We start from the raw sequence: 26,785 nt of genomic DNA, 5'->3' as shown, positions 1-26,785 counted from the left end.
GCAGGATTTCAGTTAACTTTTACTGCAATTATTCCCAAAGAACCCAGTGGTGCTCTAATTTAAAGCAAGTAACCATTTTTGTTAGTTTCTTATTTATCCTTCCAATATTTCTTTACTCAAATACAAGCAATTTCTTTCTTTCTTTCTTCCTTCCTTCCTTCCTTCCGTCTTTCTTTCTTTCCCTAAAATGCTCCTGGAGATCCTTCCATAACATACAAGAGATCTCCTCATTCTGTAGAGCCGTCTAGCATTCTATTGTGTGGACGGACTGTAATTTATTTAACCAGTCTCCTGTTGATGGACACTTGGGTTGTTCCCAGTCTTGTGCATATATGTACACAGGTGTTTCTGTAGGATAGATTCACAGAAATGGGATTGTAGGGTTAGAAGGTAGATGCATTTGTAATTTTGGTAGATATTGTCAGATACTACTGAGTGGAAATTGTACCATTTTCCTCTCTCATCAGCCGTGTATAAGAAAGCCAGTTTCTTAAAAAATTCATCAACCAAATGTATTGTCAAACTTTTGTATTTTTACTAAATGATAGGTGAGAATGAGTATCTCAGTGTAGTTTTAGTTTTCATTTATCTATTTATAGTGAGATTGAATATTTCTCATAGGTTTAAAAATTATTTGTATTTCTTTTGCAAAATTAACTTTATTGAAATATTTAATACACTATAAGCATACATGTTTTAGGAGTGGAGTTCAATGAGCTTTGACAAATGCATACATCTGAATAACCACAATCACTGCAATCAAGACAGAAAACATTCATTAGCCAGAAAGTTCCCTCCCCCTTTGCCATCAATTTCCCCTACTCCACCACTTTCTATTACCATACCTGTTCTGGAATTTCAAATAAATAGAATCGTCTAGTATATACTCTTTTGCGTTTGGCTTTTTTCACTTCAAATAATTCTTTTGAGATTTATCCATGTTGTTGCCTGTATCAATAGTTCATTTTTTATATTGCTGAATAATATTCCTGTACATGAATATACCATAAATTGTTTATCCACCCACTAGTTGATAGACAATCAGGTTGTTTCCAGGTTTTGACTGTTAGGAATAAAGCTGTTACTAGGATTCATATATCAGTCTTTGGGAGTTTTTTTTTCCTCTTGGATAAATACCTGGTAATGGAATTACTGAGTCATAGAGTAAGTGTATGTTTAATTTTATGAGAAACCGCCAGACTTTTCCAAAGTAGTTGTACAATTTTACATTCCTACCAACAATGGTATGGAGGTTTCCATCACTCCTTATCTTCACCAACATTGTTATTGTCAGTCTTTTTAATTCTAGCTATTCTAGTAGGGATGTAGTGGTATCTCATTGTGGTTTTAATTTGACTTTTGAGAGTGTCTAATGACAGTGAGTATGTTTTGATGTACCCATTGGCCGTTTGTATATGTTCTTTTATAAAACATCTGTTCAAATATTTTGCTCATTTTTAGTTATATGTATGCCTTATATTGAATTGTAAGAATTCTTTATATATTTTGGATACCAGTCATTCATTAGATATATGTATTTCAGATCTTTTCTCTCAGTCTATGGCTTGTCTTTTTTCATTTTCTTAACAGTGTTTTAGGTAGTGTTTTTAAATTTTGATGGAGCCCAATTCATCAGTGTTTTCTTTTATGAATTTATGATAGGACACAAAAAGAAATGTTTAGCTAACATCTAAGAAATCTTTGTCTACATCAAGGTCACAAAATATTTCTCTTATCTTTTCTTCTAAAGGTCTAATAGTTTTACCTTTTATGTTTAGGTTAATGATCCATCAGAAATAATTTTTGCATATCGTGTGAGGTAAGGGTTAAATTTCATCTATTTCCAGATGAATAGCCACTTATTCCAGAACCGTTTACTGAAAGTAGAGTTATTTCCTTATTGAATACCTTTGATACCTGTATTAAAAATCAATTATGCAGGTCTATTTCTGAACTCTATTCTCTTCTGTTAATCTATATGTTTGTTCTTAGGATAATAGCATGCTGTCATTTTATTGTAAGTCTTGAAATCAGAAAGAAAACATATCCAATTTTGTTTTTCTTTTCCAAAATTGTTTTGGCTATTCAAGGTCCTTTGCGTTTTCGTATACATTTTAGAATCAACTTGTCAATTTTGACAAAAATGCCTGGCTAGGATTTTGACCGGGATTGCATTGAATCTTCAGATTGCTTTAGGGAAAATTGATATTTTAGCAATACTGAGTGCTCCAATGTGCACAGTCTATCTTTCCATTTATTTGTGTCTTCTTTAATTTATCTCAGCAACGTTTTGTAGTTTTCAGCACACAGATTTTACACGTTTAATTAAATTTGTTCTGTTTAAAAATTGAAATATAATTTACACACCATAGAATTCACCCTAAGTATACAATTCAGTGTTTTTTAGTATATTCACAAAGTTGTGCAATTATCACCACTATCTAATTCCAGAACATTTTCGTTACCCCAGAAAGAAGCCCCATACCCATTAGCAGTCATTCCTCAATCCTCCAGCCCCCCAGCCCTTGGTGACCACTAATCTACTTTTTATCTCTTTGAATTTGCCTATTCTGTACATTTCATATAAATTGGATCGTATAATACATGGCCTCTTGCATCTGGCTTCTTTCACTTAGCATAATGTTTTCAAGATTTAACCATATTGTAGCATGAACCAGTACTTTATTCCTTTGTATGGCAGAATAATATTCCATTGTATGGCTATATACACATTTTCACTTTTCATTCATCAATTGATGGACATTTGGTAGTTTCCACCTCGGTGCTATTATAAATAGTGCTGCTGTGAACATTCATGTACAAATGTTTGTGTGGACATGTTTTCATTTCTCTTGGTTATGTACCTTGCGTGGAAAAGCTAGATCATATGTTATTTCTGTGTTTAACCTTCTGAAGAACTGCCAGATTATTTTCCAAAGCACCTGCACCATTAGACATTCCCATCAGCAGTGTACGAAAGTTCCCATTTCTCCACTTCTTTACCAACATTTGTTATATTCTGTCTTTTTTATTATAGCCATCCTAGTGGGTGTGAAACTGTATCTCAGTGTAGTTTTGATTTGCATTTCCTGAATGACTGATGATATTGAGCTTCTTTTCGTGTGCTTATTGGCCATTTGTATATCTTCTTTGGAAAATGTCTATTCAAATCCTTTGCCTTTTTTTTTTTTGCTGAGGAAGATGCTAACATCTGTTGCCAATCTTCCTCTTTTTGCTTGAGGGAGATTGTTGCTGAGCTAACATCAGTGCCAATTTTATTCTATTTTGTATGTGGGACACCACCATAGCATGGCTTGATGAGTGCTGTGTAGGTCCGCGCCCGGGTTTCAAACCGGTAAACCCTGGGCTACCAAAGTGGAGCATGCAAACTTAACCACTACACAACCAAGTTAGCCCCTTAATAGAGTTATTTGTCTTTTTATTGTTGAGCTGCAAGAGCTCTTTATATGATTTGTTTATTAGTCTCTCTTATGGACGGAATTGTGAACCACCCAAAATATGTTAAAGTTGCAACCCCCCGTACCTGTGAAGGTAATCTCATTTGGAAATAGAGTCTTTGCAAATGTAATTAAGTTAAGATAAACTCATTAGGATGGGCTCCAACCCAATATAACTGGTGTGCTTATAAGAGTAAACGCCATGTGAAGATAGAGACACACAGGGAGTGCCATGTGATGACAGAGCCAGAGATTGGAGTGATGCAGCTGTAAGCCAAAGAACACCAAGAATTGATGGCCACCTCTAGAAGCTAGGAGGAGACAAGGAAAGATTGTACCCAGAGTCTCAGAGGGAATATTGCCCTGCTGACACCTGGATTTCGGAGTTCTAGCCTCCAGAACTTGAGAGAATACATTTCTGTTGTTTTAAGCTGCCTGGTTTGTGGTGCTTTGTTTTGGCAGCCCTAGGAAACTCACACAGATTTTGGCCTCACAAAGTGAGATGCTTGGATACAAATGCCTAAAACTGTAGAGGTGGCTTTGGAATTGTGTTATGTGTAGATGCTAAAATAATTTTGAGGTGCTAGATAGAAAAGGCCTAAGTTGCCTTGAAGAGACTGTTGGTATAAATATGGACCTTAAAGGCAGTTCAGGTGAGAGCTGAGAAAGAAGTGAGAACTATAGGGAAAGCTTCTATCATCTTAGAGAATTCATGGATTGCCATGGACAGAATATTGCTAGAAATATGAACATTAAAGGTGCTTCAGGTGAGTCCTCAGACAGCAATGTTATTGGACTCTGGAGAAAAGGTGATACTTGTTATAAAGTAGCAGAGAACTTGGTTGAATTATGTTTTACCTCTGGGTAGAAAGTGAAACCTGTAAGTGATGAACTTAGATATTTAGCTGAGGTGATTTCCAAACAAAACACATAAGGTGTGGCCTGGTTTATCCTTATTGCTTGTGGTAAAATGTGAGAGGAAAGAATAAATTGAGGAATAAACTGTTGATAAAAAAGGAATGAACACCTGATGTTACAAGCCCCATAAGACACTGTTATTATTTTTGCTTTAGTCTATTATCTTTTAAGGGGATTTTTTAATGGAAAAAAGAGTCTTTCATATTTAAACACATATTAACCATTTCTAGAGCTCATCATTACTCTGTATGGATCCATGTTTCCTTCTGGTACCCTACTTCTTCAGCCTGAGGAACATGATTTAATATTTCTTTTAGTGCAGATCTACTAGTCTTTGTTTTACTTTCTTCCTTCTTTCCTGTTTTGTTTTGTTTTGTTTTTGAGGAAGATTAGCCCTCAGCTAACATCTGCCACCAATCCTCCTGTCTTTTTTTCTGAGGAAGACTGGCCCTGAGCTAACATCTGTGCCCATCTCCCTCTACTTTATATGTGGAAAGCCTGCCACAGCATGGCTTGATAAGTGATGCCCTGTCCACACCTGGGATCTGAACCGGCAGACCCCAGGCCACCGAAATGGAACATGTGAACTTAACCGCTGTGCCACCAGGCAGGCCCCTTTCCTTTTTTTTAACCATGGTAAAATACGTGTAACAGAAAATTTACCATGTTAACTATTTTTGAGTTACAGTTCAGTGATATTAAGAACATTTATGTTATTGTGCAACCATTACCACCATCCACTTTCAGAACTCTCTTCATCTTGTAAAACTGAAACTCTATAGCTATTAAACAATAACTCCTCATTCGGCTCTTTGCCCTCATTCCCTGGCAACCACCATTCTACTTTCTGTCTCCATGATTTCGACTACTCCAGGTCCCTCATAGAAGTGGAATCATACTCTATTTGCCCTTTTGTGACTTGCTTATTTCTAGCATAATGTCTTCAAGTTTCACCCATGTTATGGCATATGTCAGAATTTTATTCCTTTTCAAGGCTGAATGATATTCCATTGTATGTATATACCACATTTTGTTTATCTATTCATACATCAGTGGACATTTGGGTTGCTTCCACATTTCAGCTATTGTGAATAATGCTTCTAGAGACGCAAGTGTACCAATATCTGTTCAAGTTCCTGCTTTCATTTCTTTTGGGTATATTCCTAGATGTGGAATTGCTGGATCATATGGTAATCCTCTGTTTAATTTTGTTGAGAAAACACCATACCATTTTCCACAATAACTGCAACATTTTACATTCCCACCAACAGTGCACAAGTATTTCAATTTCTTGAAATCCTCGCAACACTTGTTCTTTTCTGTTTTTTTGCTGGTAGCTATGCTAGTGAGTGTGATGTAGTATCTCATTGTGGTCTTGATTTGGGTTTCCGTAGTAATTAATGATGTTGAGCATCTTTTCATCTGCTTATTGACATTTAGATATCTTTGTTGGAGAAATACCTATTTAAGTCCTTTGCTCATTTTTTAATTAGGTTGTTTGTTTTTATGTTGTCGAATTTTAGGAATTCTCTATATGTTCTGTTTATATTAATCCCTTATCACATATATAACTTGCAAATATTTTTTCCCATTCCATAGGTTGCCTTTCACTCTGTTGATAGTATCCTTTGATGCACAAAATTTTTAATTTTCATGAAGTCCAGTTTGTCTCATTTTCCTTTTGTTGCCTGTGTCTTTGATGTCATATCCAAGAAATCATTGCCAAATCCAATGCTGTGAAGCTTTTCTCCTGTTTCTAGAAGTTTATAGTTTTAGGTTTTACATTTAAGCCTTTGATGCATTTTGAGTTAATTTTTATATGTGCTGTTAGATAAGGGTCCAACTTCATTCTTTTGCGGGTGGATGTCCAGTTATCTCAGCATCATTTGTTGTAAAGACTGTCCTTTTCCCACTGAATGGTCTTGACACACTTGTCAAATCATTTCACCATATATGCGAAGATTTTTTTCTGGGCTCTGTGTTCTTTTGGGTTTTTTTTTAGATTTTAATTTTCCTTTTTCTCCCCAAAGCCCCCCGGTACACACTTGTACATTTCTAGTTGTGGGTCCTTCCACTTGTGGCACATGGGACCCCACCTCAGCATGGCCTGACGAGCGGTGCCATATCCACGCCCAGGATCCGAACCGGCGAAACCCTGGGCCACTGAAGTGGAGCGCACGAACTTAACCACTCAGTCATGGGGCCAGCCCCTGGGCTCTGTGTTCTATTCCGTCGATGTCTATGTCTGTCTTTATGCCAGTACCACACTTGTTTGACTACTGTAGCTTTGTAGTAAGTTTTAAAATCTGGGAGTGGGAGTCCTTCAGCTTTGTTCTTCTTTTTTAAGATGGTTTGGGCTATTTGGCATTCCATATGCATTTTAGGATGAGTTTTTCTATTTCTGCAAAAAATGTCATTGGGATTTTGATAGGGATTGCATTGAATCTATAGGTCGCTTTGGGTAGTATTGACATCTTAACAACATTAAGTATTTCAAGCCATGAACATGGGATGTGTTTCCATTTGCTTATTTCTTCCAGCAATGTTTTGTAGTTGTTTTTTCTTTTAAAGATTTTATTTTTCCTTTTTTTCTCCCAAAGCCCCTTGATACATAGTTGTGTATTTTCAGTTGTGGGTCCTTCTAGTTGTGGGATGCCGCCTCAGCATGTTTTGATGAGCAGTGTCACATCCGCACCCAGGATTTGAACTGGTGAAACCCTGGGCCACCAAAGCAGAGCACAGGAACTTTAACCACTCAGCTACGAGGCGTGCCCCTTTTTGTAGTTTTCATTGGACAAGTCTTTCACCTCCTTGGTTAAGTTAATTCCTAAGTATTTTATTCTTTTTGATGCTACTATAAATAGAACCATTTTTATAATTTCCTGTTCAGATTGTTCATTGTTAGTATCTTGAAGTACAACTGATTTTTGTGTGTGTTGACTTTGTATCCTGCTACTTGGATGAATTTATTTATCTTTTCTAAGAGTTTATGGAATCCTTAAGGTTTTCTACATATAAGATCATATCTTCTACAAACAGAGATAGTTTTACTTCTCCCTTCCAATTTGGATGCCTTTTATTTACTTTTCCTTGCTTAATTGCTCTGGCTAGAACTTTTAGTACTATATTGAATAGAAGTAGGGTACCAGGACATCCTTGCTTTGCTCCTGATCTTAGAGGAAAAGGTTTCAGTTTTTCATAAACCTTTTATTATGTTGAGGTAGTTTCCTTCTAATTCTAACTTATAGAGTGGTTTTTTTTAATCATGAGAGGGTGTTGAATTTTGTCAAATGCTTTTTTTGTTTTTTTTTTTTTTAAATTTATTTTTTTCCTTTTTCTCCCCAAAGCCCCCCGGTACATAGTTGTGTATTCTTCGTTGTGGGTCCTTCTAGTTGTGGTATGTGGGACGCCGCCTCAGCGTGGTTTGATGAGCAGTGTCATGTCCGCGCCCAGGATTCGAACCAACGAAACACTGGGCCGCCTGCGGCGGAGCGCGCGAACTCAACCACTCAGCCACGGGGCCAGCCCCTGTCAAATGCTTTTTATGCATCAGTTGAGGTGATTGTGCAGTTTTTTTCTTTTATTCTGTTAATGCGGTGTACTACATTGATCAATTGTCTTATGTTGAACCATCTTTGCATTCCAGGAATAAATCTCACTTGGTCATGGTATATAATCCTTCTAATATGGTGCTGGCTTTGTTTTGCTAGTATTTTGTCGAGGGTTTTTGCATCGCTGTTCATAAGGGATATTAGTCTGTAGTTTTCCTGTAGTGTCGTTGTCTGGCTTTGGTATCAAGGTACTGCTGGCTGCATAGGATGAGTTAGAAGTGTCTCTTCCCTTTCCAGTTTTGGGAAAAGTTTGAAAAGGATTGGTGTTAGTTATTCTTTAAGTATTTGGTAGAATTCACTAGTGAAGCCATCAGGTCCACGGCTTTTCTTTGTACAGAAGATTTTTGATTACTGATTACTCCTTACTGGTTCATAGGTATATTCAAAACTTCTGTTTCTTTGTCTTCCAGTCTGTGTTGGTTTTGTGTTTCTAGGAATTTGTCCATTTCATCTAGGTTGTTTGGTTTTTTGGTGTAAAATTGTTCAGAGTACTCTCTTATAATCCTTTTTATTTCTGTAGAATCAGTGGTAATGTCCCCACTTTCAATTCTTCTTTTAGTAATTTTAGTCTTCTCTTTTTTTTCTTAGTCATTTTAGCTAAAGTTTTGTCAATTTTGTTGATCTTTTCAAAGAACCAACTTTTGGTTTCACTGATTTTCTATGTTTTTCTATTCTCTATTTTATCTCTGCTCTAACCTTTATTATTTCTTTTTATTACCTTTGAATTTAGTTTGTTGTTCTTTTACTAGTTTCTTAAATTGTAAAGTTAGGTTGTTGATTTGAGATATTTCTTGTTCTTTAACGTAAGCATTTATAGCTATAAATTTTCTCCTTGGCACTGCTTTCATTGTATCCCATAAGTCTTGGTATGTTGTGCTTTCAGTTTCATTCATCCCTAAGTATTTCCTAATTTCTCTTGTGATTTCTTCTTTGATCCATTGGTTGTTTAAGAATGTGTTGTTGAAATTTCCACAAAACATGAATTTCTCAGTTTTCCTTCTGTTATTAATTTCTAACTCTATCCCATTGTGGTCTGAGAAGATACTTGGTATGATATCTGTCTTTTTAAATCTAGTAAGTCTTAGTTTGTGGTTTAAGAGATGGTCTATTCTAAAGAATGTGCTGTGTGCACTTGAGAAGAATGTCTATTCTGTTGTCGTTTGAGTAGAGTGTCCTGTATATGTCTGTTATAACTTATTAGTTTATTGTGTTGTTCAAGTCCTCTATTTCCTTACTTACTTTATATCTGGTTGTTTTATCCATTATTGAGAGTGGGGTATGATGTCTTTGGCCCTTTTTATAGAACTGTCTATTTCTTAATTCAATTCTGCCAATTGTTGCCTTATATATTTTTGTTGGTTACTAGGTATATAAATATTTATAATTATTATATCTTGTTGCTGTATTAAAACTTTTATTAATATATAATGTCCTCCTCTGTCTCCTGTAATCTTTTTTGATTTAAACCTATTTCATCTGATATTGGTTTAACCACTCCTGCTCTCTTTTGGTTACTATTTGCATGGAAAAAAATTTTTATCCTTTCACTTTCAAGTGAATCTCTTGTAGCCAGTATATAGTTGGATCACGTTCTGTTTTTATCCATTCTGTTAGTGTTTGCCTTTTGATTGGAGAGGCTAATCCCTTTACATTTAAAGTAATTATTAAAGTTCTTCTGTCATTTTGCCATGTGTTCCTATGTTTCTTGTAGATTTTTGACCCTCATTTCTTGTATTACCATTTTTCTTGTATGTAGTTGATTTTTTCTGTAAACATCTGAATTCCCTTTTCATTTCCTTTTGAGTACACTCTATAACTATTTTCTTTGTGGTTACCATAGGGATTACATTTAACATGCTAAAGTTATAACACTATAATTTGAATTTATGCCAAATTAACTCCAATAATATGCAAAAACTCTACTCATTTACAGCTCTGTCCCCATCCCTTTCAGTTATTGATGTCACAGAATTACATCTTTGTATATTGTGTGTTGAAAAACATGAACTAATAATTGCTTTTTAAAATGCATTAGGGGACCAGCCCTGTGGCTGAGTGGTTAAGTTTGTATGTTCCAATTCGATGGCCCAGGGTTTCACTGGTTCAGATCCTGGGCACAGACCTAGCACAGCTCATCAAGCCATGCTGAGGCAGCGTCCCACATAGTAGAACTGGAGGGACCTACGACTAGAATATACAACTATGTACTGGGAGGCTTTGGAGAGAAGAAGAAGGAAAAAAAAAAGATTGGCAATAAATGTTAGCTCAGAGCCAATCTTTGAAGAAAATGCATTAGTCTCTTAAATTATGTAGAAACCAAAATGTGGAATTAGAAACCAAAGTTACAATAATATTAGCTTTTAGACTAATAATAATTATTTATTTGTTTGTTTGTTTGTTTGTTTGTTTATTTACTTATTTTTTGAGGAAGATTAGCCCTGAGCTAACTACTGCCAGTCCTCCTCTTTTTGCAGAGGAAGACTACCCCTGAGCTAACATGTGTGCCCATCTTCCTCTACTTAATATGTGGTGTGCCTACCACAGCATGGCGTGCCAAGCAGTGCCATGTCCACACCCAGGATCTGAACCAGTGAACCCTGCACCACCAAGAAGCGGAACATGCGAACTTAACCATTGCGCCACCGGGCCAGCCCCTAGACTAATAATAATTTTTTAAAACATTGTATTAGTCTCTTAAATCATGTAGAAAATGAAAAGTGGAGTTTCAAATTATTGTTACAATAATACTGGCTTTTGTAATTGCTCATGTATTTACCTACAAGATCTTTATCTCTTCATATGGCTTTAAGTTACTGTCTGGCATCTCTTCATTTCACCCTGCAGGACTCCCTTTAAGATTTCTCACAGGGCAGGCCAAGTGGTAACATGCTCCCTCAGCTTTTGCTTATCTACAAATGTCTTAATTTCTTCCTCACTCTTGAAAGGACAGTTTTGCTAGATACAGGATTCTTGGTTGACAATTTTTTGTCTTTTAGCATTTTGAATATATAAGTTCATTGCCTTCTAGGCTCCAAAGTTTCTGATGAGAAATCTGCTGATAATCTTATTGAGGATCCCCTATATGTGTTGAGTCACTTCTCTCTTGCTGCATTCAAGATGATCTCCTTGCCTTTGATTTTCAATAGTTTGGTTATAATGTGTCTCAGTGTGGGTCTCTTTGAGTTCATCCTTCTTGCAATCACTGGAAACTTCTTGGATATTTGTATTCATGTCTTTATCAAATAGCCATTTTCTTTTGTCTTTGACAGTGACCATGATTGTGGCCTATTCCTTGTTCTATCATCCATGTATCCTGAAGGAGGCTCCTCTGGGAAGCAGGCACCAAGACGAACTTAGACTTGCAAAAGAGTATTGGGGGTGATACCTGAGAAGAATAAAAGGAAGGAGCAGACATGGGCAGGCAGAGCCTTCAGATTGTGATGCAGGTCTGACATCTGTTAAAGAAGAGAGAAAAGGAAGGAAGATTGGATAGGAAGAGTCTCAGACTGTAGTGAAGCTCTGAGAAGTCTCACACAGCCCAATAGGGCACTTTGGCACAATGATAACCTGTGGAGGAATTACACGTTAGCCAGAAATGTCCAGGACCTAATATCCCCACCTGCTCAGTCACTCACTGGAGGCTGCCTGGGAAGTGTGGCAAGTTCTTTCTTGAAGGGAGATATGACACTCTGTGGCCCTCTATATCACGGAATTCTTGACAATAGAGAAGATCCTTGGAGAATAACTGGTTAATCTACCTCCCTCTTAGATAGATGTTGTCTGTGACATTCTAGATAAATAAACATCTGTCTTATCTTAAAAGACATTCAGAAAAGAAGATCATACAGTTCCCTAATGTTTAATATTAAGTATGAGAAATTTTTCCTGTGTCTAATCTCAATCCTCTAGGCTGTGGTACAAACTGGTTTTCTTTTCCTTGTCATCAAGACTTGAAATGTATGTGTATTTCTGAAATAATAAAGCTTTATACTGACTCTCAATGATCCTTTCACTTACTTCATCCCACATAAAGCCAGTGGGAATGGACTAATGAGGAACATTGTAAGTAAGTGTTTCTTCTCTTTAAACCTGTTTACGAGTAGAAGTCTATAAAACTAGAAAAGGTACTCAGTGAATAAGTAATTAATTATAGTTAAATGACCTTTTAAAGTCATTTCCTGGGGAAAGAGGATGAAGCTAAATAGATTTTCGCCTTCAAAGTTCTCTCTCGATCTTTCACAGAGAAAAATACCACCTCAAGTTTCCTTGATTGTGTTTGTGTTTAGCAGACAGGCAATAGTGATATCACTAAATTAACTATTAATTAAATATTCACTATAGGATGATTCTCAGCAGAGGAATTAAGTGAACTGATTGCTATAATCAGTAGGTAAGGTGTACAGCCCTTTCCTATGAGCTTGTTTCCAGATCTTGCCCTACTGCCTTTCCTACTTGCTTTCCTTGGTGTGAATCTTGGACTTTTAGATGGGCACTCCAGTGCCTCATGCAGTCCTTCCTGATCTCTGACTACTTTGTTTTCTGTTTCGTGCAAAAAGAAAATGAAAGGATGGAAACTAAAATTTGAGTGCCTATAATATTGTAATGACTCTGCTGGGGATTTAACGGATTCATTAAATGTTAACGGAAATTAGAAGAGGTAGGTATTGTTCACCATGCTTTACAGATTAGGAAACCAACACCACAAATTCATAAATGTGGAAGTCGAGATTTCAAATTTCAACTGACTACAAGACCCACGTTTTTGCCACTGTGATTTTCAGACTGTCTCAGGATCCTGCTGTTCCGCAGACGCAAATCTCTAGATCTCCTACCTCCACAGCAACCACAGAAGCCGCTAGTTCTGGGCACTTTGGAGACAGTTTCCTCATAAGAATTCTTTTGAAAATAAAAGGGAGGGGAGAGTCCTGTGACTTAAGACAAATAATTTAGAAAACCACGCCCTTAAATCAAGCAGGCTCCTCAAATGTGACTGTGTTCCTTACCCATTGCTACACTAGACAGACCATCTTAGTGCTGCCAGTCTGTGTATCCTCAGAGAAAAGGCTTAAAATAGAAGAAGTGCTAATGTGTCTGGCAGGAATGAGAACAGCCACGATATATTGAGCATCTGTCACCTGCCATGATTTGTTCTAGGCACTTTACAAACATACTCGCGTGTAATCCCTTTTCCAGCCCTCCCCAAGGTAAGTAGGACTATTACCATTTCATATTTGAGAGAACCTAAAGGAATTTGACCAAAGTAAGAGGGAGAGCCAGGAGTTGATCCAGGTTTGTCTGCCCTAGAGCTCATTTTCTGCACAAGACCGACTCTTGTGAGGATTATAAGGGGATTTGTATAGGGGGTTTATTACAACCCATGGGGGATATCACATGCCCAGCACTGAACATGTAAACCATCTCTACCTGGAGGTGATACCAGGCAGTATCATTTTCTTCAGTGCCTGCTTTTGCCATCTCATTAGACTGTGCCTGTGAGAGAGCACAGCGCAATGCAAGCACATAGAGAGGGTGGTGGTAAAAACTGTCATACTGTGCCTGGGAGGTTCAGTTTTGTTCAGAGCATTAGGTGATCCCCACCTTTCAGATGGTAGAACATTGAAAGTGGAAAATTCTGAGCTGTTACACCGTTCTCCAGAGTCGTTGGCAGCTACCTTGTGCCGGTGAGGCGATTCCCTGACAAGTCCGTAGGTCCTCTTTGTTTACTGCTGGCTGACACATGAGGTAGGCTCCCTTCAGCTACCCAGAGGTCTCCATATCCCATTGCTCATTTCTCTCGTTATTTGCTGCCCCTTTCTTGTGTTTTTCTGCTTTAAATTTTGGTCACCAGTCTCATGAAGTACATAAACTGCCTAAATGCATAACTATATTTGGTATGGCACAACTTATGGTAAATTTCAAATATCTGTGCTTCTGAAAAGCTATCTTTTAAAAGTTGTAGCATTAAAATACATGACATTCTCACACTGAGAAAACACGAAGCAAATGAGGGGAGTTCATTTTTAAGAGTTGAAATGTTTCCTGTGCTTGGTACTGAGGCATCTCAGGTGGTGTAAGGGTGGGGCTAAGGATGCTCTTGCCTTGAGTGCTGAATGCAGCAGCATGTCATGCGTGGATGTGCAAAAATGTTTACCAGTGCAGACGCTGGCTGATGAAGAGGGAGAAGCTGCTCTGGGGAAAAAATATATCCTTCCCTATATCCTTGTACACAACTGCTAAGAAGTCAACACCATTCTTAACTCGGTCTTTTGTCTATACCACTGCACAGGAGGATTTTTAAAAGTTACACTTGGGTTTTAGCATTCATTTTTCTAGTAGCATCCCCCATTCTTTCCAATTCATCAGTTTGCAATTGCTATTCCTGTTTTATTAATATTAAACATGAGAAAGGTAAATTATTGATAATCAACTTTTACTAAGCAAATTAATTTTTTTTAATCTGAAAGTTAATACACATCTGGCAGTAAGTTCTGAATCTAGAAATGCAAGCAAAGCTCCAAAATACCTTCCCCCAAATTTAATTAGACAAAACTCTTTGATGAATTAACCTTTCCTTTCTTCAGTCTAAGTAAATGATTATTTTTATCTCTGAATTAAACTAAAAACTTAATTGAAGTTTCTGTTGAAACCTAATTCTGAATAAAAGTGATATCACTGTTGGTGTCTTCTGTTTCCAAATTACATGTAAATACTCATAAACTTCCTTTACATATAGCTTTGTTACTGGGCCAATCAACAATAAAAAGTTAATTTGGAAAGTTAAAAAAAAAGGTAAATTATCAGCTTGATTAATTCAGAACAATCAGGATTCTCTAGTTTGTTTTTCTAATACTTGTTCTTGTTCTCATTGGTTCAGCTGCCAAACTGCAGCAAGGGCTCAAATACATAATAAAGCAACTCTCCGAAGAATCCAAGACCAGATAAGAGGTGAAACTTGTTAGTAGGCGAGATTTCTGGGGTAAAGCCTCTGGGAAAGACACTTAAGAAATATAGCTTATCTTTTCACTGTTTTTTATCTTTTTTTTTTATTGAGGTTACGATAGTTTACAAAATTGTCAAATTTCAGTTGTCCGTTATTATCTGTCAGTTATCTTATAGGTGCACCACTTCACCTTTTGTGTGCACCCCCCACCCCCCTTTCCCCTGGTAACCACTAAATAGTTCTCTTTGCCCATGTGTTTGCTTATCTTGCACTTATGAGTGAAATCATACAGTATTTGTCTTTCTCCATCTGGCTTATTTCACTTAACATAATACCCTTAAGGTCCATCCATGTTGTTGCAAATGTGACAATTTTGTCTTTTTTATGGCTGAGTAGTATTCCATTATATATATATATACCATATCTTCTTTATCCAGTCATCAGTCGATGGGCACTTAAGTTGCTTCCATGTCTTGGCTATTGTGAATAATGCTACAATGAACACAGGGGTGCATAGCCTCTTTGAATTGCTGATTTCAAGTTCTTTAGATAGCTACCAAGTAGTGAGATGGTTGGATCACATGGTATTTCTGTTTTTAGTCTTTTGAGAAACCTCCATACTGTTTTCCATAGTGGCTGAACCAGTTTGCATTCCCACCAGCAGTGTATGAGGGTTCCTTTTTCTCCACAACCTCTGCAACCTTTGTTGTTTTTCGTCTTGGTGATTATAGCCATTCTAACAGGTGTAAGGTGGTATCTTAGCATACTTTTTGATTTGCATTTCCGTGATGATCAGTGATGTTGAGCATCTTTTCATGTGCCTATTGGCCATCTGTATATCTTTGGAGAAAATGTCTGTTCATATCCTCTGCCCATTTTTTGATCAGGTTGTTTGATTTTTTTGCTGTTGAGTTGTGCGAGTTCTTTAAATATTATGGAGATTAACCCTTTGTCAGATATACGATTTGCAAATATTTTTTCCCAGTTGGTGGGTTGTCTTTTCATTTCAATCCTGGTTTCCCTTGCCTTGTAGAAGCTCTTTAGCCTGATGAAGTCCCACTTGTTTATTTTTTCTTTTGTTTCCCTTGTCCGAGAAGACACGATATCTGAAAAGATCCTTTTAAGACAGATATCAAAGAGTGTACTGCCTATATTTTCTTCTAGAAGTTTTATGGTTTCAGGTCTTACCTTCAAGTCTTTGATCCATCTTGAGTTTATTTTTCTGAATGGTCTAAGAGAATGGTCTACTTTCATTCTTTTACATGTGGCTATCCAGTGTTCCCAACACCATTTATTGGAGAGATTTTCCTTTCTCCATTGTATGTTCTCAGCCCCTTTGTCAAAGATTAGCTATCCGGAGATGTGTGGTTTTATTTCTGGGCTTTCAATTCTGTTCCATTGATCTATGTGCCTGTTTTTTTTTTCACTAGTACCATGCTGTTTTGATTACTATAGCTTTGTAGTATATTTTGAAGTCAGAGATTGTGATGCCTCCAGCTTTGTTCTTTTTGCTCAGGATTGCTTTAGCAATTTGGGGTCTTTGGTTGCCCCATATGAATTTTAGGATTCTTTGTTCTATTTTTGTGAAAAATGTCATTGGGCTTCTGATTGGGATTGCATTGAATCTGTAGATTGCTTTAGGCAGTGCGGACATTTTAATTATGTTTATTCTTCCAATCCATGTGCATGGAATGTCTTTCCATTTCTTTATGTCATCAATTTCTTTCAGAAAAGTCTTATAGTTTTCATTGTATGGATCTTTCACTTCCTCGGTTAAATTTATTCCAAGATATTTTATTCTTTTTGTTGCAAGTGTGAATGGGATTGTGTCCTTGAGTTCTCTTTCTGTTAGTTTGTTATTAGAGTGTAGAAATGCAACTGATTTATATAAGTTGATTTTGTACCCTGAAACTTTGCTGTAATTGTTGATTATTTCTAGTAGCTTTCCGATGGATTTTTAAGGGTTTTCTATATATAAAATCATGTCGTCTGCAAAGAACAAGAGTTTCACTTCTTCACTCCCTATTTGGATTCCTTTTATTTATTTTTCTTGCCTAATTGCTCTAGCCAAAACTTCTAGTACTATGTGGAATAAGAGTGGTGAGAGTGGGCACCCTTGTCTTGTTCATGATTTCAGAGGGATGGCTTTCAGTTTATCCTCATTGAGTATGATGTTGGCTGTGGGTTTGTCATATATGGCCTTTATTATGTTGAGGTACTTTCCTGCTATACCCATTTTATTGAGCATTTTAATCATGAATTGATGTTGGATCTTGTCAAATGCTTTCTCTGTGTCTATTGAGATGACCATGTGGTTTTTGTTCTTCATTTTCTTAATGTGGTGTATCACATTGATTGACTTGTGGATGTTGAACCATCCCTGTGATGGTTCATCCCACTTGATCATGGTGTATGATCTTTTTAATGTTTTGCTGTATTTTGTTCACCAATATTTTGTTGAGGATTTTTGCATCTCTATGTTCATCAGTGATATTGGCCTATAATTTTCCTTCTTTGTGTTGTCCTTGTCTGGCTTTGGTATCAGGGTGATGTTGGCCTCGTAGAATGTGTCATGAAGTGTTCCATCTTCCTCAATTTTCTGGAATAGTTTGAGAAGGATAGGTATTAAATCATCTTTGAATGTTTGGTGGAATTCTCCAGAGAAGCCATCTCATCCTTGGCTTTTCTTTTGGGGGAGGTTTTTGATTACTCTTTCAATCTCTTTACCTATTCAGTCTATTCAGACGTCTTGTGGTGATGAGCTGTCTTAACTTTTGTTTATCTGGGAAAGTTTTTATTTCTCCATCATATTTTAGGGATATTTTCACTGGATAGAGTATTCTTCGCTGGAAGTTTTGTCTTTCAGAATTTTGAATATATCATTCCACTCTCTCCTAGCCTGTAAGGTTTCTGCTGAGAAATCTGCTGACAGCCTGATAGGGGTCCCTTTGTAAGTTATTTTTTTCTGCCTTGCTGCCCTTAATATTTTTTCTTTGTCATTGACTTTTGCCAGCTTTACTACTTTATGCCTTGGAGTTGGTCTTTTTGCACTGATAAAGTTTGGAGATCTATTGGCTTCTGTCACATAGATTTCCAGCTCTCTGCCCAGATTTGGGAAGTTCTCAGCTGTTATTTCTTTGAACAAGCTTTCTGCTCCATTCTCCTTCTCTTCTCCCTCTGAAATACCTATAATCCTTATGTTGTATTTCCTAATTGAGTCAGATATTTCTGGGAGAGTTTCTTTATTTCTTTTTAGTCTTAGTTCTCTCTCCTCCTGTATCCTAAGCATTTCTATATTCCCACCCTCCAGACTGCTAATTCTGTCCTCCATAATATCAGCCCTACTGTTCAGGGAGTCCAGATTTTTGTTTATCTCATCCATTGTGTTTTTCATCTCCAACATTTCTATTAGTTCTTTTTCATAGTTTCAAGCTCTTTTGTGATGTAGCTCCTGAACTCGTTGAGTTGTCTATCAGTATTCTTTTTTAACTCGTTGAGTTTTTTAATGATAGCTATTTTGAATTCTTTGTCATTTAGGTTATAGATTTATGTGTCTTCAGGATTGATTTCTGGGTACTTGGTATTTTCCTTCTGTTCTGGAGATTTAATATATTTTTTCATACTGCTTGATGGCATATATTTGTGCCTCCACATAGAGATAGAATTTGGTTACAGCTTCCACTCGCTGCCACTGAGGGGAGCGGGCAGGACCTGTGTAATCTGCACCCGCAAGGATCCCTGTCAGCTGTTCCTGGCCGAGCCTGGGCCACTCTTTGGGATTGCAGTGGCCCTGTGGGGTCTCCCACCGAGTGTGGGAACAATCACATGGGGGCTCCGGATTGCTGCCGCCCGCTCCCACAGACTCACCTAGACTCAACCCCCCCTTAGGGACTGCAGCAGTGTTACGGGCTTTCAAGGCAACCAGGAGCTTATTCACCCAGACTCACAGGTCTGCCACCGTCTGGTCCTAGGTTGTACCAGCTGTTGTGCTTGGTGGGTGGGGCCTCCCCACTGGGTCTGAGCCTGTGCCACTTGCTGCAACTGTAGTGGGATTGTGGACTCTCCCACTAGTTGAGAGAGTGATCACACAGGGGCTCAGGGCTCTGTCACCTTCTCCACAGTCCCTCCAGTTGTACTGCCCCTTCACAGCTGCTATGATACTGTGGACGTTTGTGGTAGCTGAGGGCACTCTTTTCCAGGCTGCAGATATGCCACCATCTCTTCCTAGGTCGCACCAGCCTTTGAGGTTGGTGGGCAGGGCCTCCCCTCTGGGATGGAGCCTGAGTCACTCCCTGGGGCTGTGGTGGGACTGTGGACTTTCCCACTGGACCTGGGAGCAATCGTGCTGGGACTGAGTGTTGTCTCACCCACTCCTGCAGTGCCGGTGGATCTCACTTGACCCTTCAGGGCCGCAGCAGAGCTATGGGTGTTTAAGGCAGCCAGCGGTTTGTTCACCCAGACTCGCAGCTGTGCTGCATCTGTTCCTACGTCGCACCAGCCCTTGTGCTTGGTGGGCAGGGCCTCTCCAATTGGGCAGAGCCAGGTCACTCCCTGGGGCCATGGTGGGGCCGTGGATTTTCCCACTGGACCAAGGAGCAATCATGGGGTGCTCAGGGCTGCAGTCACCTGATTCCACAGTTGTACCAAGGCACATACCCACCCTCAGGGCCACTGCAGTGCTATGAGTGCTTTAGCCAGGAAAGCAATCACTCGTGAGTAGTGAGCTGTCTGGGGGCTAAAGAGTTCTCACCTATGCCCACCTCCTTCCTGGGGGTAGTCCATCAACCTTCCAATGTATAGCAGCGCAGGTCTCTCGGGCATCCTGAAGTGCTGTGTGATTATCCTCCCTTGATTAATGAATGTCCATTTAGTTGTAGTTCAAAGGAGGAGAGACAAAGGGAATTGCTCACTCCACCATGTTGCTGACATCACTCCTTCAGTGTTTTTTAAGGCTGGTTTTTCTTGTTCTTTTTTTTTTTTTTTTGAGGAAGATTAGCCCTGAGCTAACATCTACCACCAATCCTCCTCTTTTTGCTGAGGAACATTGGCCCTGACCTAACATCTGTGCCCATCTTCCTCCACTTTATATGTGAGAAACCTGCCACAGCATGGCTTGGTAAACAGTGTGTAGGTCCGCACCCAGGATCCAAATCAGCAAATTGGGCCACCGAAGTGGAACATGTGAACTTAGCCACTACACCACCAGGCCGGCCCCTCAGTGTTTTTTAAAAATAACACATGTATGTATGTATTTTAACTGGTGATTTATTTGGATTAAGATTTCCATTTTAGAGTCTGAATTATCAGTAATATAGGAAGACAGAAGAGAAACCAGTATGAAAGGTCAAGAGACAGTGAAAGTGCAAGATTTGAATGAGGTAAGAAATAAAAAGATATTTTCAGTTATGTTTTCCAATACAGGTGAAGCAAAGGCCATAAGGATGTTTAAGAATTACTAAAAATAGGCAAAAGGAAAAAAATACACTCCCAGGAAGGTTAAATCTACATCCTGTGATTGTGATCAGCGGTCACACAAAGCCTTCCAGGAGAAGTCAGTCAGCAGGGAGACCATTAAAAATGGATTTAAGATAAACCACTGTGTTGAAAGCATAAGGGTGATTTAAAGGTATTGTCTGACGAAAGAATAAATGTGAACATTCAGAGCAATCCAATGATATAAACTGCCATTTACAGATATTTTCTATACTCGAGGTGCCCATATATACCTAGGCATTATTATCCCTATTTTTCAGATGAGGAAACTGAGGCCGATAAAAGTTACATAACTGGCTCAGGGTCCCACTGTTGGTGAATTAGTAGGACAGGACTGGTAGGACTTGTTTCTGACATATCATTCTATGGTTCCCAGATTTGAGAGTATAGACGTGTCACTCTTGTGCTCCTCCCTGAATGGCTGATCTGCATATGCAGTTAGTTCACTAGGCAGGTTTGCTCTGCCAATGGAGAAGGGTCTGAGCTTGATGGCAGTATTAAGGAAATTGACTCAATTCTCACTCTGTAGTCACTAAACTACACTTTGACCTCAGTTTAATTTCCTAATAGGTTTTTGTACACAAGACCAAACACACTTTGGCAAGTCTGAATAGAGTAGATATTAAAATAAGTGTTAGACGACTCCTCTGGAGAGTTTATTAAACTAAGCGCTAGATGGCTTCGCTGGTGAATTCTATCAAACATTCAAAGAAGAATTAATACCAGTCCTTCTCAAACTCTTCCAAAAATAGAAGAGGAGGGAACACTTCCAAACTCATTCTACAGAGCCAGCATTACCCTGATGCCAAAACCAGGCAATACATCAGAAGAAAATTACAGGCCAATTTCCGTAATAAACATAGATGCAAAAATCCTCAACAAAATATTGCAAACCAAATTCAACAGTACATTAAAAAGGATCATACACCATAATCAAGTGAATTTATTCCAGAGATGCCGGAATGGTTCAACATCCTCAAATCAATCAATGTGATACACCACATTAACAAAATGAAGGATAAAAATCATATGATCATCTCAATAGATGCAGAAAAAGCATTTGACAAAATTCAACATCCATTTATGATAAAACTCTCAACCATAAAAGCCATATATACAAGCCCACAGTTAACATCATACTCAATGGTGAAAAGCTGAAATCTTTTCCTCTAAGATCAGGAACAAGACAAGGATGCCCACTCTTGCCACTCTGATTCAACATGGTATTGGGAGTCCTAGCTGAGCAATTAGGCAAGAAAAAAATAAATAAATAAAAGACATCCAAATTGGAAAGGGAGAAGTAAGACTGTCACTATTTGCAGATGACACAATATTGTATATAGAAAACGCTAAAGACTCCAGCAAAAAATTGTACAAATTCGGTAAACAAATTCAGTAAAGTTGCAGGATACAAAATCAATATACAAAAATCTGTTGCATTTCTATATACTAACATGAACTATCAAAAAGAGAAATTAAGAAAACAATCTCATTTACAATTGAATCAAAAAGAATAAAATCCTAGGAATAAATTTAACCAAGGAGATGAAAGACCTGTACACTGAAAACTATGACATTAATGATAGAAATTGAAGAAGACACAAATAAATGGAAAGATATTCCATGCTCATGAATTGGAAGAATTAATACTGCTAAAATGTTCATACTACACAAAGCAATCTACAGATTCAATGCAATCCCTATCAAAATTCCAATGGCATTTTTCACAGAAATAGAACCATCCTAAAGTGTGTATGGGACCACAAAAGACCCGAATAGCCAAAGCAATCTTGAGAAAGAAGAACAAAGCTGGAGGCATCATACTTCCTGATTCCAAACTATATTACAAAACTATAGTAATCAAAATAGTATGATATTGGCATAAAAACAGACATCAATGGAATAGCATAGAGAGCCCAGAAATAAACCCACACATATATGGTTAATTAATTTATAGCAAAGGAACCAAGAATACACAATGGGGAATGGACAGTCTCTTCAGTAAATGATGTTGGGACAACTGGACAGCTGCATGCAAAAGAATGATAGTCAACCACTATCTTACAACACACTATCTTACAACACACACAAAAAAATCAACTGAAAATTGTTTAAAGACTTGAATGTAAGACCTAAAACTGTAAAACCTCTAGAAGAAAACATGAGCAGTATACTCCTTAACGTCTATCTTGGTGTTGACTTTTTTGATCTGACATCAAAAATAAACAAGTGGGACTACATCAAACCAAAAAGCTTCTGCACAGCAAAGAAAACCATCAATAAAATGAAAAGGCAACCTACTGGATGTGAGAAAATATTTGCAACTCATATATCTGATAAGGGGTTAATATCCAAAATATATAAAGAATTCATACAACTCAATAGCAAAAAAACAATCTGATTAGAAAATGGGCAGAGGATCTGAGTAGACATTTTTCCCAAGAAAATATACAGATGGCCAACAGGTACATGAAAAGGTGCTCAACGTCTCTAACCTTCAGAGAAATGCAAACATAAACCACAATGAGATATCACCTCACACCTGTTATAATGTCTGTTATCAAAAAGACAAGAAATAACAACTGTTGGCGAGGATGTGGAGAAAGGGGAACCCTTATGAACTGTTGGTGGAAATGTAAATTGGTGCAGCCACTATGGAAAACAGTATGGAGGTTCCTCAAAAAATTAAAAATAGAACTACCATGTGATCCAGCAATTCTACTTTTGGGTATTTATCCAAAGGAAATGAAAACACTAATTCTAAAAGATACATGCACCGCTATGTTCATTGCAGCATTATTTACAATAGCCAAAATGTGGAAACAACCTAAATGTCCATTGATGGATGAATGGATAAAGAAAAAGTGGTATACATACACAATGGAATATTATACTGCTATAAAAAAGAATGAAAACTTGCCATTTGTGACACCATGGATGGACCTTGAGGGCATTATGCTAAGTGAAATAAGTCAGACAGAAATTGATAAATACCATATGATCTCACTTATATGTGGCATCTATTTTAAAAAATAACAACAAAAAAATGAGCTTATGGAGGTAGAGAACAGATTAGTGGTTGTCTGAAGCAGAGTCGGGGTTGGGAAAAATGGGTAAAGGGGGTCAAAAGGCACAAATTTCCAGTTATAAAATGAATAAGTCATGGGGATGTAGTGTATGGCACAGTTAATAATACTGTATTTCTATATTTGAAAGTAGCTAGGAGAGAGGAGCTTGAAAGTTCTTACCACAAGGAAAAAAATTGTAACTATGTATAGTACAGATGTTAACTGTACTATTGTGGTGACCATTTTGCAAAATATACAAATAGCAAGTCATTATGTTGTACACCTGAAAATAACATAATGTTACGTGTCAATTATGCCTCAAAAGTAAGGGCCTGCAGTAGAGTTGGTTTGAATCCCAGTGCTGACTGTGTGACCTTGGGCACATTACCTAATATATCCGAGCCTCACCCTCATCTCTGTAGAAAGAAGGTAATAATAGTTCCAATCTCATAGGGGTTCTGAGAAAACAACATGAGATAATACGTGTAAAGCATTTACCATGCTGTCTAACATATGGTAAGCACTAAATAAATAGTAGCTTGCTATTATTATTTTTTCAGTTATTATTATTATCAATTGATTTGGTAAGATTTCAACAATACCTTATATTTAGTAGGTGCTTAAAATTTACAAAATACTTTCAAAATTAGATTTTAATCCTGCTGTAATGACTATAATGTATGTAGGACAAGTATTAGCTCCATTTCACAGTTGAGAAAACAGGCTTAGAGAGGAAAAAAACTGCATCTTGTGAGCTATGGTACCGTAAACTAGTTTTCCCAGCTTCGTGTCTCCCCTAGATGACTTTATAACTGTATTAGGCAGAGAATGTTTATTATCAGAATTTGTAGGAAACGTTATTATTGTATATAGAATTAATTGTGTAAAATACTTTTTGCAGATATTGAAAATGAGCCAAGAAAATATTGAAATATTTGAAAGTGAGTTGTCAGAAGAAGGAGAAAGGAGAAAGCAATTGACATCTGATCTTAATACTGTACAGAAGGCTTTGAAAGTTGACAGTGAGGTATTTTGCCATTCAGGGTATTATTTTCCTCTTTTTGCATTCCCAATTTAGGGATTCCGTGTTATCGTTTATTTTTATTTTAACGTAAATTGTAGCTATAGAATTAGTAATGATGGGGTGACTATTGTCTCCCCACACTGAGTTCCAGCATTAGCCAAAAAGAGTCCTTGAAGTGGCAGGTTTTTGATTGTGATGGTGGTCATGGAGTCATAGACTTGCCTGTCGTTTTCACCACTTGTGCTACCATCTTGCAAAGGTGTGTCAGGAGACATAACCAGCCTACATCTGGAAGAGAGACCTGGAAGTGAGTTCATGGAAGTCTAGATCACCAATTTAGAGGACTTAATCAGTTTGCAGGGTGGGTGAAAGCCAGTGCAATGCCCCAAATCCCATCCTGATGACCTACAGGGATTTTCCATGAAATGAGGTAGGAAATTGATACCACCTGGCCTCTTCCTGTGGCTCTGGGTGGCCACTCCCTACCTTCTCTCCTTTTGCCCAATGCCTTCCTCATCAACATTCTCCTCCCTCTCTGATCTCAAGGCTTTGGGGATATACCAAGTAGCTCCTCTCCTAATGTAAATTTTATATCACCTGCTCCCTTCATAGGGCACCACAGACTGACTCTCAGGCCCCAGTGACCCACCAGTCAAACACTGCATATTCCATGTCATCAATGTAGAAATTTGATAAAAATCTACATCTAACTAAAGTGTTTCCTTTCATGGATACGAAAGAAAATCAGGATTAGAGGAAACCCTAGTTGATTAAGTAATTAAATATACATTATTAAGTTAGGCAGTATAATTTGTAATTAAGAACACAGAGTTTGAAGTCAGACAGTTTGAATCTCAGCTTGACCACTTCCTGGCTATGCGAATTTAGGCAGATCACTTAAGTTCTCTGAGACTCAGTTTCAATAACTTACCTCATGGGGTTGTCACAAGATTAAAGGTAAACCACATCACATTGTTCTATAAAAGGTAACTTTAAAAAAGATACATTTTAAAACAGGTAGTATAACTAATGCGGGAGTTGCTGAAGAATTTAGCTCTCTACAAGGCTTCTGTAAAGTAGAAATGACTCCAGAAACCCAGTCTTTCAACCTGTAAATAATAGAAACTACAAATGCTCGGTTTAATTAATTGATTTGAGTAAACTTTGTTTTAACTACTAAGAAAAGAGTCTGTCAGCCAGAAGGATAGGTTGAAGTATTCAAAACAAAAAAATTATCAGAGTCATTCAGAGATTCCTTTTTAGAAATATTATACCTTTAATGGGGAAAGTCTTATTTTATTCTACTAAATATCTTCATTTCTTAATCAGGAATTACAAAAATCAAAATCAGAACTTATATGCCTTTATCATGAAATTCAAAGTCTTCCAGGGGCAGCAGAAGACAGAGACCATTTTTTAATAGCATATGACCTGCTACAAAGAGAGAATTCTGAATTAAAAACGAAGGTGAGGCTGAATTATTAAGTATTAAATGTTCAAGGTATGAATACCTTTTATGAAGACAAGATAAAAGGAAATTAATTTTCAGTAAGAGATGACTTGGAAATTGAAGTTTCTTTTACTGTTATAGAATAAATTGCCATATAGTGTGGGTTATAAGTCAAGCTATATTTCAGGATACATATTCAGACTTCAGACTTTTAGGATTAATCTATGCATTTTTTATCTTAAATCAACTTCCCAACACCTTAGTTTTTGAAGCAGATATTATAATGTAAAAGGTTTACTTAAAATTACGTATGGTCCAGCAATTCTACTTCTGGGTATCTATCCAGAAGAATTGAAAGCAGGGTCTTGAAGAGAGATTTTTACACCCATGTTCATAGCAGCATTATCCACAATAGCTAAAATGTGGAACAACTCAAATGTCCATCGATGGATGAATGGATGAGCAAATCATGATGTATACATAGAATGGAGTATTATTCAACCTTAAAAAGGAAGGAAATGCTGCAATTTGCTAAATGGATGATTCAGCATATTGATGGATGGATGAACATATGTGAACCTTAAGGACATTATCCTAAGTGAAATAAGCCAATCACAAAAAGACAAATACTATATGATTCCACTTATTTGAGGTACTTAGAGTAGTCGAAATCATAAAGACGGAAAATATAATGGTGGTTGCCAGGGAGAGGGAAGAACGAATGGGGAGTTATTGTTTAGTAGGTGGAAAGTTTGTTTTACAGGATGAAAAGAGTGATGGGGATGGATGATGGTGATGCTTCACAACAATGTGAATATATTGA

At 37.5% G+C, this 26,785-nt stretch overlaps 1 protein-coding gene across 19 annotated transcripts in view; it reads left to right on the top strand.

Annotated features, from left to right (window-relative positions):
* CCDC30 (coiled-coil domain containing 30) overlaps positions 1 to 26,785 on the top strand; it is a 135,402-nt gene that overhangs the window by 37,836 nt on the left and 70,781 nt on the right. Inside the window, exons 2-3 of one of the 19 annotated variants that reach the window (XM_070510147.1) lie at positions 20,207 to 20,305; positions 24,390 to 24,515. The exons of 17 other annotated variants lie outside the window; for them this stretch is intronic. In XM_070510147.1, coding sequence (XP_070366248.1) covers positions 20,264 to 20,305; positions 24,390 to 24,515 — 168 coding nt within the window. In that variant the 5' untranslated portion in view covers positions 20,207 to 20,263. Of the gene's footprint in view, positions 1 to 20,206; positions 20,306 to 24,389; positions 24,516 to 25,841; positions 25,980 to 26,785 lie in introns of those variants that run through there. One more of the 19 variants, XM_044770532.2, reaches the window with a different exon arrangement.

Source organism: Equus asinus, chromosome 5 (genome assembly GCF_041296235.1).
Source record: "Equus asinus isolate D_3611 breed Donkey chromosome 5, EquAss-T2T_v2, whole genome shotgun sequence".
Taxonomy (NCBI): Eukaryota; Metazoa; Chordata; class Mammalia; order Perissodactyla; family Equidae; genus Equus; species Equus asinus.
Note: the sequence above shows the minus strand (reverse complement) of the source record. Positions and strands in the feature narration are given on the sequence as shown.